Here is a 13,781-nt window from a genome sequence, read left to right on the forward strand (position 1 = left end):
CCATAGCCCAGATCCTTCTTACCTTTACAGACCTATTACATACCATTTCCCTCCACACCATCTATATTCTAGTTGTTCTGCACATATCTCTAATCTCCATGTCTTTGCTTTAGCTGTCTCCCATCCCTAGAATTCATCCACTTCTCATAATCCATGTTTTCCTTTAAGATCTAAAATAAAATATCAACTTTTACATCATCATCATAATTAGCATCTCTAAAGCATTTTAAATTTGCAAAGCTCTTTACAAGTATTATCTCATTCGATCCTTACAACAACCTGGGCAGTGGGCACTGTTATTATCCCCCTTTTACAATTAAGGAAACTGAAGCAGAGACTAAGTGACTTGTAAATATCTAAGGTAGTATTTGAACTCAGATCTTCCTGACTCCATGTACAGTGTTCTAATTACTGCCTGAGTGGTCTCTCCTACAAGGGAAAACCCCATATATTCATTCATTCATTTGTTTAAATTCTTATATATTATATGTTCTATATATTCTATATTCTTATATATGCCCATTTTGTTTACTCCATTAGACTGCAAATTCCTGCAATGTAGGCATTGTTTCTTTTTTATAATAAGTTCTAAGCACATTTCCTTGGATGCAATGCTTGTCAATTGTTGATCAATAAACCAACCTAGGTACTGATATACATTAGATTGTGCCTTTGTCCTCAGCAGCTTCTAATATAATTAGCAACAGGAATGATATGGGTATTTCCAACTGAATATACAAGTCATGAGAAATCATTTTCCGATTAAAAATAGTCTTAGTTTACCCAGTGGAACATTAAGTGGTAGATTCTAGGATGATTTTCTCAGCATCCATTATATTCCATGCATGTTCCAAAATATATTGCTAGTTTAGTACTGTGTACTGACAAAAAGAAAAATAGAACTACTAAAAAAAGGATTTGCAGAACAAAGATGTTTGAGTTTTCATTGGTCACAAGTACTTTGTGTGGGCATTTGTAGTTATAAGCTTTTATTAGTCTTCCTCTAAATTTAGATAATAGTCAAAAGCTACCATCTCCTCAAACTTGCATTAAAATTAAACTTCAGTGAAGAAAACAGAAAAGAAACTCATATTCTGGGTTCACAATCTTTCAACTAAAGGCAAAAGGCATCCAACTCCCCCCTTCTAATGCTAATAATATTCAACTAACATTAATGTACTGCTTTAACATTTACAAAGTATTTTGCAATTATTGTCTCATTTACTTGTCACAACAACCTGATAGGTAGGTGTTACTATTCCCATTTTACAGACAAGTTGCTGAGGCAGAAAAGTAACTTGACCTGAGTCACACTGCTATTAAGTATTTGAGACAGAATTTGAACTTGGATCTTCTAATTCCAAGTCTTATATTCTGTTCCCTATGTCACCTAGCTGCTTAATACTTGATCCTATTGATGAAATACAATAGCTATCCTTGGATTTATAATTTGTTATAATAAAAGTTGTAAGAAAACAGTGTGGTAGAATAGCTAGAGAACTAGCTTTAGAATTAGAAATCAGTTAACTAGCATTTATTAAGCTCTGGATTAGTTCCAAGTGCTCTGCTAGGTGTTGAAAATGCAAATATACTGGAGATAGTCTCTAGCCTTAAGGAATATATATATATTCTGAAGTTGGAAATTGGGGAAGGAGAGATACAGCAGAGATAAATAAATAGAGGTTATATACAAACTAAATCTATACTGATTTTGAGGGAGGCATTTCTTCTTAGGGGCAACTAGAAAGATCCCCTGAAGTAGGTAGCCTTTGAACTGGGCCTTGGAAGGAATAAGTGAGGAAGAGCATTGCTGGAGAAAATGTAATGGAAAGGCAAGTATAGGGAACAACAAAGACTTTAGTTTGACAAGAGCATAATGTATTAGGAAGAATGATGGTAATCAATCAACATTGAAATATATAGTCCAGAGCAGATTGCAGAGGGACATAATGGTGCCTAGAAGATTTTGCATTTTATCCTAAAGACAAAGGTGAGCCATTGAAACTTCTTCAGTAGTCAAGTTAACATGTTCAGTCCCAGTACTTAAGACCATAATTTTAGTAGCTGTTTGTAAGATTGACTTGGAAAGGTAATATTAGAAACAGGGAGAGAAATTAGGAGACTCTTGTGATAATTCAGGCAAAAGATGATAAAACTCTCATGAGATAGTGATGGTGTGAGTGAAGAAAGGGATAGATGCATAAGAGGATCAGTGAAACCCATCAATTGAAAAGAGAGGAGAAGGGGAAGTCACAACGGAGTCAAGAATGACTCAGGGTATGACCCAGACTGGCTGGAAGAATGTGGGTGTTCCTGATAAAAATAGAAAAATGAGGAGGAGGAGGATTAAGAGATTTAAAAAAAAGAATGACTTCTATTTTGGATACAAGATATTGAGAGTTTGAGAGGCCTGTGGGTTGTGCTGTTGGAGATGAGGAACTAGAGCCTGAGAAAGCGATAGCTCAGAGAGAAGGGGGGGGGAGGGAGGGAGAGAGAGAGAGAGAGAGAGAGAGAGAGAGAGAGAGAGAGAGAGAGAGAGAGAGAGAGAGAGATTGCAGATATAGAAAAGGAGACTCAGTCAGTAAGCATTTATTGAGCATCTACTATGTATCAAACACTGGGTATATTTTTTAAGAAAGGCAAAGGACAGGTAGTAAATAAGAGAGGGAAGACACTAGAATTAAGTGGGGTTGGCAAAGGCTTCCTCTGGCATGTAGTATTTTAGCTGAGACTTGAAAGAACCAGGAGGTGGAGATGAGTAGGGAGAGCATTTCATGGGGCACAAACCTGGAGTTGGTATATGATGTGTCTTGTCATCATGGATGAATCCAAGAGTTTATGTTGAGAATTAAGTATAAGAATCCTGGAAAGGTAGAAGGGAAGTAGTACAGTGATGGAGTTCTCAGCCTGGAATCAGGAGGATTCATCTTTTAAGAGTGACCTCAGTCACTTGCCAGCTTTGTGACCCTGGACAAGTCACTTAACCCTGAGTTTTCTTAACTGTAAAATGAGCTGAAGAATGAAATGGCAAGCCACTCCAGTATCTTTGCCAAGAAAACCCCAAATGGGGTCACAAAGAAATAACTAAAAAAAAACAAAATGATGACAAAGGGACAGAAAGGCTATTAGGCTAGGAAAGAATTTCCAAAGTACACTTTTAATTTGATCCTGTAGGTGATTGGTTGGGATCCACTGGAATAGAATCTCCACTGGAAGATGATATAGTTATAACTATACTTTAGAATAATAATTAGGAAAGGTTCCAGGGCAGAGGGGGAGGAAAGAAAAATCTAGGTTGAAGTTAAGACTCTGACACCTAGTACCTGTGAGACTATAAGCTATTCAATTAAGTTCTTTAGACAACACTAATTGACAGGAAATTTTCTAGTTTATATCAAGTAAAGTTTCTACTTTGGGAAACTTATCACACTTAAATTGCAGGTCACACCCTCTTAAAAGTAGATAATGCCTTAGCTCACATTTATTTAATGTTTTTTGTTATAGCTTGAAAGATGAAAAAATTTAATTCTATGATAAAATTGGTTTTTTCTAGGCCTATATATCATTCTTGTTGATCTATTCTTTGGTGTTTCAATGTGGTTTCCTCCATTTGTGAGTTGAGTCTATTATGGAAGAAAAATAATTATTAAGTTTTGTCCTTTTGCTCCTTTCAGGGTAAAACATCAAGTGGAATACCTGGGATTGAAAGAAAATATTCGGGTTAGAAGAGCTGGTTATGCATATCGACGAGTTTTCCAGAAGTTTTTACAGAGGTAATGAACAAGTGACATCACTTACGCACTCTTTGACAGAGTTTTATTGTAGGTTGCTAAAATTTTACTAAAATAGGAACATGAACTGAATCCAGGGGGTTGTGAACCTGTTAAAGCATCATAAATTCAGAGTTCATTGCAACTGTTATCCTAGTGGTGCTGGTCTTTCTTTGTACAATGAATGAAGAAAAGGTTTAGTCTTCATGTTAACAGTATAACAAGATTTCAAAGGAAGATGTAGCCTACTTGAAGTTTTTCAGTAGTCAGTAAGCATTTATTAAGTGTCTAGTATTTGCCAGGCAGTTCATAAAGAAAGGCAAAAGATAGTTCCTGCCTTCATAGAGCTTACAAATTAATGGAGGAAACAAGATGCGAACAACTAAGTACAAAATACATACAGATTAAGTAGATCAGAGGGAAGATACTAGAATCAAGAGGAACTGGGAAACACTTCCTATAGAAAATGGTAGTATATGCTGGGACTTGAAGAAATTCAGGGAAGTCAGTAAAGAACACATATAAGGTAGTCAATGATAATTACAAATGTTTAACTCTGCATTACTTCAGATTTGAGAGGATTTTATGTGTTCTATAGTTCAGACTTTAATGCAGTGTGACCTCAACCCTAAGTGAATCTAATGTGAGGTTTTGCCACACTTTGAGTATCTATTCAATCTCCTTTCTTACTGTATTTGAAATGTAGTTCTGACCCTAGAACAATTATATTCTCCTGGATAGAGTTCCAGATAAACATTTCTAGTGACCTGAAAACAAGATGTAAAGATATGATGTAAAAGAAAACTGGAAGTCTCTGGAGAGATTAAGTCCAGCCTTTGAAACCCAATACTTCCTAGAAAACTGTTTTTCCTATTGGGGTATGATTCTATTCCCAGTATCAGATGTTCAAGACTGCCTGGTAAGAAAACCAAGAATACCTAGCTTAAAATGTCAGTTGAAGTTTAAAAAAAAAAAGTAGGAAGGATAGAAATCCATATAGTGGCCCCTTCCTATAAATGGCCTCTTAGGAAATGAATGATGAAGACATGCCAGGTATCCATAATATGGGAGACATTTACAAAGCATAAATATCTGGATTTTATGTAATGATAGCTGCTTGCTTGAGCAGGAAATCCAAGCAGCTTGTCTGGAACATGGTATAAATTTTACATGTTGTCTAGCTCTAATAAAATAGGGGCTTAAAAATTTTTGTTGTTACTCTATTCTAGTAAGGGATGTGCCCACTAGTTATGTAATCTTGGACAAGTCATTTAACTTCCCTGGGCCTAAATGAGTGATCTGGTCCTTCCAGCTCTGGATTTATGGTGCTGGAGCTCTGAGACTTTTAGTTCTAATAATCTATGATTCTTTTAACTTCCTCATGGAAGAATGGACAAATTCCTCATACCTAACTAAAGTGCTCAGTTTCCTAACAGACAAATGTTAGTGCAAATCTTAAATATCCAGCATGAATCTTAGAGGTTTTCTGAAGTATATGAGATAACTCAGCATACATTTAAGAGATGAAAGTTTTTAACCAAGGAAGTCTACCTTTTCACCAGAAGAGTTTCTATAAAGTTTCAAAAAATAAACAAGGCCTCTGATGATTTAAAAAAAAAACTATTATAAGAACAAACAAATGAAATGTTCATGAAATGAATAGATTTTCTTCTAACTGGATTTAAGTACATATGTAAAAGACCGATTTAATGAAACCTACCTAATTCATTATAAGGTGGCCATGAAAGAATTGAAGAAATGGTCAGCTAACCTCCAAAGGCCTACAGTATATGACCTAAAGTCATCCAATAGCCTTACTCTAAATGAGTATTTCATGCAAAAATGTTGTCATGGGCTATTTGATAAAGATGATAGCAGCTAATTTAAGAGCATATTGTGTTGATGGTGGAACAGCATATCAAGGTAGATTTTTTTTAAACTCACAGTATCACTACCTCTGGCCTTATTTGGGATTTTATAAGATTCAGCAGGGGGAAGAACTTATTGTTCCTTTTTATTTTAATTTTATCAAACAGGGAATAGCTGATATATACTCAAAGTAAAGAAATTAGATTTGAAAATTTAGTATTTGTTTAGCTCAGCATCAGTTCATATACATCTTCCTATTTTTTTAATTTCTTACATTTGCCCTATGTTATGTCACAATAATATTCCATCACATTTATATGCCACAACTATTTTCAGCTATTCCCTAGTTGATGGGCACCGATTATATTTTTAATTTTTTGACCTCACTGTCTAAGTAACATTGCTACTCCCTCACATGGTTTATATTGCATATCAGAATGAAAAAACTCTAATAACATGGCAGTGATTCAAATAACTTGGCTGATCATTACAATTGGGCAGCATTTGGTTTAATTTCAGTGTTCTTTTCATATATATTACAGAATGACATTAATAATTCATAAGAAAAGATCAACAAAATTAAGCCCAATGTTGCCCAATTGTTATTACCAATCTTCATCCCAGAGAAAAGATGAGGAAATGTGCCTCCTTTGTTTTCTTGAAGAGGATGGGAGCTAAGGGTGATAGATGTTAAATATGCTGCCAGAATTGGTCTCTATGTCTGTTGATTGTACTTAACCATTTTTCATCATCATAAGGAAGGACATCAATAAAACATTAATATTTAAAAATAAAAACAGTCCAAAGGATAAATTATCCCAAAAAATCTTTTAAAGTTGGTCTTTACATACTTTACATATTTTTAAGGAATCCTTGGTGAAAATATGAAAAGAGAAGAAATAAGCTTTTGCTGATGATTTTCTATAGTAAATATTTCCATAGTCCTACAACTAACCAAGAGATGTAAAGAATATAAATTCTACCATGTCAAACTAATTTTTGTTGATTTTTTTTTCAAAAGCATTTGAGTTGGCAGAATTTAGCCTTTAAGGGATTTCATTAATGATATGTTTCCCTTGCATATGTAAATCAACATTAGGATCTTATGATAGAGGTAACCATCAAAATAATTTTGTTCAATGCTCTACTAAAATCAGTATCATAATATACAAGTAATCATGTATATGCATAAAACTAAGATGATCAGCAGTATAATGGAAAGATATTCTTCCCAGAATTCAAAATTGAGGTTGAGTTCTCCTAATATTCCTGGTATTCATTATGTCAATATCTAAAATGCAGTGAGAAATCTATAGGGAGTAGACACAAATTTTTTTTTAAAGAAAGAGTTTATTTGTTTGTTTGTTTGTTCATTTATTTATTTATTTTGGCTTTTAAAGTTTTTCTCCCATTCTTGTTTCCCTCCCCCCACCCCCCACAGAAGGCATTCTATTAGTGTTTACATTGGTTCCACGTTATACATTGATCTCAGTTGAATGGACATTCACTTAATTTCCAATTTTTTTGCCACCACAAACAGGGCTGCCATAAATATTTTTGAGCAAGTGATGGTTTTTACCTTTTTTTATCATCTCTTCAGGGTATAGACCCAGTAGTGGTATTGCTGGGTCAAAGGGTATGCACATTTTTGTTGCCCTTTGGGCATAATCCCAAATTGCTCTCCAGAAAGGTTGGATGAGTTCACAACTCCACCAACAATGTATTAGTGTCCCAGATTTCCTGCATCCCTTCCAACATTGATCACTGTCCTTTCTGGTCATATTGGTCAGGTAGACACAATTTTTTTAAAGAATGTGACCCATTCTCCAAGACATGGTCAAAAAATAAAAACAGGTAGTTCTCAAAAGGATAATCCCAATCAATAATTGTCTGAAAAAAAGTGTGGGTAATTGTGAAAAAAAAAATATAGAAATCCATAGTAAAGCAGTTCTGAAGTATTCAGGACTTTTTCCTAGGGGATCCATTCAATATGCTTGAGGTCGTTCTTGTTTCTCCTAATCATGTGAAGAAATCAGTGGAACATTCTGGCTGCCCATCTGTAACCACTCACATTTGCCCCTTGCTAGCTCTTCTGTTCTTAACACCCAATTCTTTAATAACAGCATTTACTCCAGTACTTGGTATTATTCTTTATTGGTATAATAGGTAGTAGAGCACTGGACTTGGAATTAGCAATATCTGATTTCAAATCCACTCAGACTCTTCTTAGTTGTGTGATCCTACACAAGTCACTTACCCTCTCTGTGTCTCAGTTTCTTGATCTGAAAAATGAAGGGGTTGGATTCAATAGCCTTTTAAGGTCACTTCCTTTTCTAAGTCTATGGTCCTATGAATTCAGAGAAACATGACAAACTTCATAAAGTAATAAGATATTTGTCCTTCATTCTCAAAGAATTAGGGGAGGTGATACATGAATTAGATTTGAGTGAGGGGGTGCTATGCTAAATCACCAGCTTCACTTTCTCCTGGGGAGTTATCTGGGTTTAGTGGCTAGATATGAATCAGGACAACTACAGGTGGCCCTGGATGTGAAGCAGTCAGGGTTAAGTGACTTGCCCGAGGTCACACAGCTAGTTTGCGGCTAGTGTCTGAGGCTGGATTTGAACTCCTGTCCTCCTGACTCCAAGGTCAGTGTTCTATCTACTGTACTATTAAAAATAGTATTACCTAAAGAACAATATGTCCATTGATTTCAGGGAAGAAAACAGCAAGCAACAACAAATATAAGGTAAAACTTGGATAGTATAGGTGAAAGGAAACTGGCAGTACAGTAAACTTAGCACTGAACCTAGAAACAGGAACACATGGTCAAAGCCTGCTTCAAACACTTAACTTAGTTTTGTGACCCTCAGTTAGTTACTTGACTTCTACATCAATTTCCTTATCTATAAAATGGAATAACAACACTGTCTACTTCCTTGGGATGTTTTAAGGATAAAGTGAAAGAGTATTTAGCCTTTGCAAATCCTAAACCACAATATAATTATTTTTTGTTGTTATTCAGTTGTATACAACCCTTTGTGACCCCATTTTCAGGGTTTTCTTGGCAAAAAGATTGGTGTGGGTTCCTGTTTTCTTCTCCAGATATCAATATTAGCTAATCATAATAGTAATAATAATAATATCTGACATTTATATAGTATTTACCAAGTATCAGACGTTCTTTAAGCACTTTACAATTATCTGATTTGAGCCTCAAACAAACCCTGAGAAGCTAATGTTCATTTTATAGAAGAACACATTAAGACAAGCAGATTAAGTGCCATGCCCAGGGTCACACAACTAGTGTCTAAGGCCAGATTCCAGATCTGGCACTTTATTCATTGTACCACCTAGATGTCCCTAATAATAACTTATATTTATGTCATGCTTAATGTGATTGTGTGTGTGTGTGTGTGTGAGACAATGGGGTTAAGTGACTTGCCCAAGTCACATAGCTAATAAGTTATCACATAGTTAGTAAATCTGAAGTCAGATTTGAACTTAGGTCCTCCTGCCTCCAGGACTGGTGCTCTACCTGTCGTACCACCTAGCTCCCCTTTAATGTGTTTTTTTTAAATTGTTCATGAGTCTTGTTTTTTAATTTCTTTTTATTGGTGGTATTTGTTTTGTTTGAAAAGAATAAAATAATCTTAAGAAAAATCATAATTTCATTGAATCCCAAAATTCTGCAACAAGACCTCTTTGAAATCTATCTTCCTTCAAAAGATATCAGCTTAACTTTGGGGAAAAATTAAGTTGCTGTAAAACACCTGGAAATAGATGATCATGGTTCTGATTCTAGCTCTGTTGCATATTTTCCGTTTGTCTTTGAATAAGTGACCTGTCCTCTCTGATTCTGATCTTCAGTTTCCTCAAATATAAAACTGGATGACTAGACTAAACAGCCTCTTAAGAAACCTTGTAGCTCTGACCTATAATCTTGCTCAAGTAACAACTGGTATTTGAATGGATAGTCCCCTAGGTTTCCATTGGGATAGAAGGGTGATAGAGAAATAGATGGAGGAAGGAAAGTAAGGATAGAGAGAGGGAAAGGGAAAAAAGAGAGAAAGAAAGAAGAAATCTTGTAAAAATGCTTTTAAGAAATTGCAAGGTACTATAAATGCTCCCAAGCTGCTAAAACCCCTTTCTAAAACCCTACTAATGAACGGCAGTTTTGCTGTTCAACTTTAACCAAAACTTGCCACCATCTCACAAGATCTGAAATGGCAAGGGGAAGGAGAAATGCAGCAAGTGTAAATAAGCTATGTATCACTTGTATTTACTGGGCAAAAAAAAGACATTATGAATATTTTAAATATATATATATATATATATATATATATGTATGTATGTATATATACTTGGAAAAAGAGGTGAAGCAGTAATGTTTTGCAAATGAAGGCTTACAGATAAGTGGGTACTTTGTGTTAACCTTGGTAAACCCAGAACACCAAAACAGAGAAAGGCCAGCAGCATATTTTGTAGGTACTTTAAACAAAATTTATAGAAAAACAAAATGGAAGACTTACAACATGCTTACATGAGTTGACAATCATAAGTTTCAGTCTCATTAGCCAGACCCCAATTGGTTTGACAAGATTCAGGATCATCTGGGTCTGATTAGGCTAGAATTTACTTTTGAATCTTACAAATTGTGCTAAATAATTGAATAGATTAGACCAGATATATAAAGAGAAATGTTTACTTAATAAAACAAACTTTTGGAGTATTCTTAAAACCCTGAGACAACAACCATGCAGACCACAAATTCACTTGCCAATTGAAAATGGTGCCTTATTAAGTAGTGCCTAGTAATACTTCCTCTTGAATAATCCATTTGTCAGAAGCAGTATAAATTAGAGATGTGAGAAAATAAAGTTGGGTAGGAAAGTCACAGCCAGAATATAGAGAAGTCAAAATATTAAGCTTAGAAATTGGAGCTTAATGTAATAGGTATAGGAAGTTGTCACATGTTTTTAGACAGGGGTCTATCTTGAAGGCCTTGTTTTAGGAAGACTGATCAGAGATATTCAAGGGAAGCTATTCTGTAAGTAGTTGGTCATAATTAAGTCAAATGCAAGTAATGAGAGGGGTTAGAACGAAGATGATTTGGAAATTATCTTCATTCATGTGAAAGTCTGTGCAGAGGGAAGGAGGAGCAATAGAAGAGAGATTCAGTCAGTGAATGCAGGGGAAGAAAAGTAAAGGACCAAAGATGGCACTTTAAAACATACCCACAGCTAGAAGAAAAGGAAGAGGGAGGACCAAGAGAGGGCAAAAAGGAGAAAGAGACAAAAGAAAAGAAGCAAGACATCAAATGCCCAGTAGTTAAGGGGAGATAGTATTACAAAAAAGGATGATGAGCTAAATATTACCAAAATTTATAATAGGAACTAAGAAAAGACTTTTAGATTTACACCCCCTCCCACCCCCACCCCCAAATTACTTGGGTGGTACTTTGAGAATGTCTGGGGAATGGGGGGGAGGGGGAGGGGGAGGGGGAGAAATAAAAGCTAGATTTTTAGAGATCAAGAAAGAAATTCTCAGAGGAAAGAAATGTGAAATAAAAATAAGTGCTTGCTACACATGTTCCAGGTAAACATTTTCCCAACCACTCTGATGCATTCCTAAGTGTCTCAGCTGTTCTTGCATTAGCAGTCACCATTGGGCCCTGAGAACAAGAATACTGAGTTTCTTCTTGTTTTCTCATCAATTGCTTCAGATATGCCATTCTAACTAAAGCAACTTGGCCATCATGGAAAGGAGATGAGAAACAAGGTGTCCTCCATCTGCTGCAGTCAGTCAACATGGATGTTGACCAGTTCCAACTTGGAAGAAATAAAGTCTTCATCAAGGCCCCTGAATCTGTAAGTATGTTTTGTGGAGCAAACATGGCTGAAGGAGGAAGGTCTCCAGGCAAGAGGATTTGTGGAAATCTGAAAGAGTACTAAATCACTGAGGGTGTTACACATCTGAGCAAAGCAGAGGATGTTTAGACAATATTATCCACATAGCTTTGTAGTTATTCTCTAAATGTACACAAAGTTAACAGATTTAATGCACCTGTGAATGACTTGTAGGGCTCACTTTGGTGATAAATCATTGTGGATCTTCTGTTAGAGATCAACTCAAATGTTAACTCCTACATGAGACCTTTATTGATGTCTTCTTCTCCCTGCTAGCATTCATCCCTATATTCACTTTGATTTTACTTGAAATGTATTCTCTTTATTTATATGTGAAAATATTTCTCTTTTCCTGATAGAATATACATTTTCTGAAGGCAGACAGTTTCATGTTTTCCTTTGTATTCCCAAGACCTAGCACCTGGCTAGGTGGCTGGAACCACATAAATACTAGGCACCTAATAAATACTTGGTTTTGGGGTTTTTGCAAGGAATTGGGGTTAAGTGATTTGTTCAAGATCACACAGCTAGGTAATTATTAAACATCTGAGGCTGGATTTGATCTCAGTTTCTCCTGACTCCAGGGCCAGTGCTCTATCCACTGTCCCACCTAGCTGTCCCTAAATACTTGGTTTTTGATTCATTGGGGAACAAAAGAAGACAGACATAGAAGCACATATGATAAGGTTGATAGAAATAACTCATTTTGCAAGTAACCCAGTCAAGCATGAATGTCTTGTAGTTCTCACACTTGTCAGATATCACTGTACCAATTTAGAGAATTCTCTGTCTTTTCTGATGAGGAAGTTAGTTCAGTATTAGAGACTGACATATAAAATTGTCCACCCTAAGGGAAAGCCCGACATAGTCACCAAATTATCAAGGCCAACTTTGAAATGAATAATTTCTAGGTTGGAAGATTTTTAAGTGACAAAATTCAAACAGTTTGGCCCTAGGGTCCTCTAATGCACCCCCCATGGACTTCAAGGCCCTCGTTTAAGGAAAGCAACAGATTTGGGGGAATATATTATCAGACAAGACTGGAAATCATCAACACAGTATTCAAAGATGCATCAAAAACAGAATGATGAGACAGAATTCAGTAACTTGTTGCAAGCATAGCTGAGCACCATGCAAAGCAACATCAAGTCAATTATTAATCATTTATTATCTTCTCGGCACTATCTTATAGAAGGTTACCCTAACTATTTTACAGAAGCCTTTTATAGATAGGAAAAAATACTTTCAACTTCCCTAAGAAGTGGAGGTTAAAGATTAGAACAGAAATCTATTCCTAGCGCAGAAAAACAAACTGAGAAGTTATTGCATCCTGGACTGCACCAAGTAGACCTTTGACATTAGCATATGAAAATTATGTGAAAATTAGGTTGTTATATTTAGCTACGAAATTCTTCAACTGAGATTTCAGTTTCTTTTCTGTGCTTTACAATTTAAGAACTTGAACTTGGGAAGGGTTAAGTTATACACTATAAAGGAAAAGACTTAGAAAATGGAATCTGATGGGGGTGAAGGAACAATCTAATTAAAGCAAAATGAAATGGAACATAACCAAGTTTTAAGTTAAAGCTTTGAGAATGTTAAAACTAGGGGGCAGCTAGGTGGCGCAGTGGATAGAGCACCAGCCTTGGAGTCAGGAGTACCTGGGTTCAAATCCAACCTCAGACACTTAATAATTACCTAGCCATGTGGCCTTGGGCAAGCCACTTAACCCCATTGCCTTGAAAAATCTTAAAAAAAAAATAATGTTAAAACTGGGGGCAGGTAGGTGGCACAGTGGATAGCATATTGGCTTTGGAGTCAGGAGGACCTAACTTTAAATCCAACTGTAGACACTTAATAATTATCTAACCGTGTGACCTTGGACAAGTCACTTAACCCATTGCCTTGCCAAAAAGAATGTTAAAACTGACAGGGACATTTTTTTTGTTGTCATTCACTTGTATCCAACTTCTTCATGAGTTTTGAGGTTTTCATGGAAAAGATACTGGATTGGTGTTTTTCCATTTCCTTCTCCAACTCATTTAATCTATGGGAAACCAAGACAAGCAAGGTTAAATGATTTGCCCAGGGTCATACAATTATTGTAAGTATTTGAAATTAATTTGTACTCACAAAGATGGGTCTTTCAAACATGTTTACCATCATCAAGGAAGATGATGAAGGAAAGGGTCTAACTAAAAGAGGGCTTCCCTACAGAAGTGAGTTCCCTTTA

The 13,781-nt window shown here is 35.8% G+C and overlaps 1 protein-coding gene across 1 annotated transcript in view; it reads left to right on the plus strand.

The window, feature by feature from the left end:
* MYO1E (myosin IE) overlaps nucleotides 1-13,781 on the plus strand; it is a 248,439-nt gene that overhangs the window by 172,969 nt on the left and 61,689 nt on the right. Inside the window, exons 18-19 of the mRNA XM_074234549.1 lie at nucleotides 3,675-3,773; nucleotides 11,365-11,509. Coding sequence (XP_074090650.1) covers nucleotides 3,675-3,773; nucleotides 11,365-11,509 — 244 coding nt within the window. The remainder of the gene's footprint in view (nucleotides 1-3,674; nucleotides 3,774-11,364; nucleotides 11,510-13,781) is intronic.

This window comes from Macrotis lagotis, chromosome 4, assembly GCF_037893015.1.
Source record: "Macrotis lagotis isolate mMagLag1 chromosome 4, bilby.v1.9.chrom.fasta, whole genome shotgun sequence".
Taxonomy (NCBI): domain Eukaryota; kingdom Metazoa; phylum Chordata; class Mammalia; order Peramelemorphia; family Peramelidae; genus Macrotis; species Macrotis lagotis.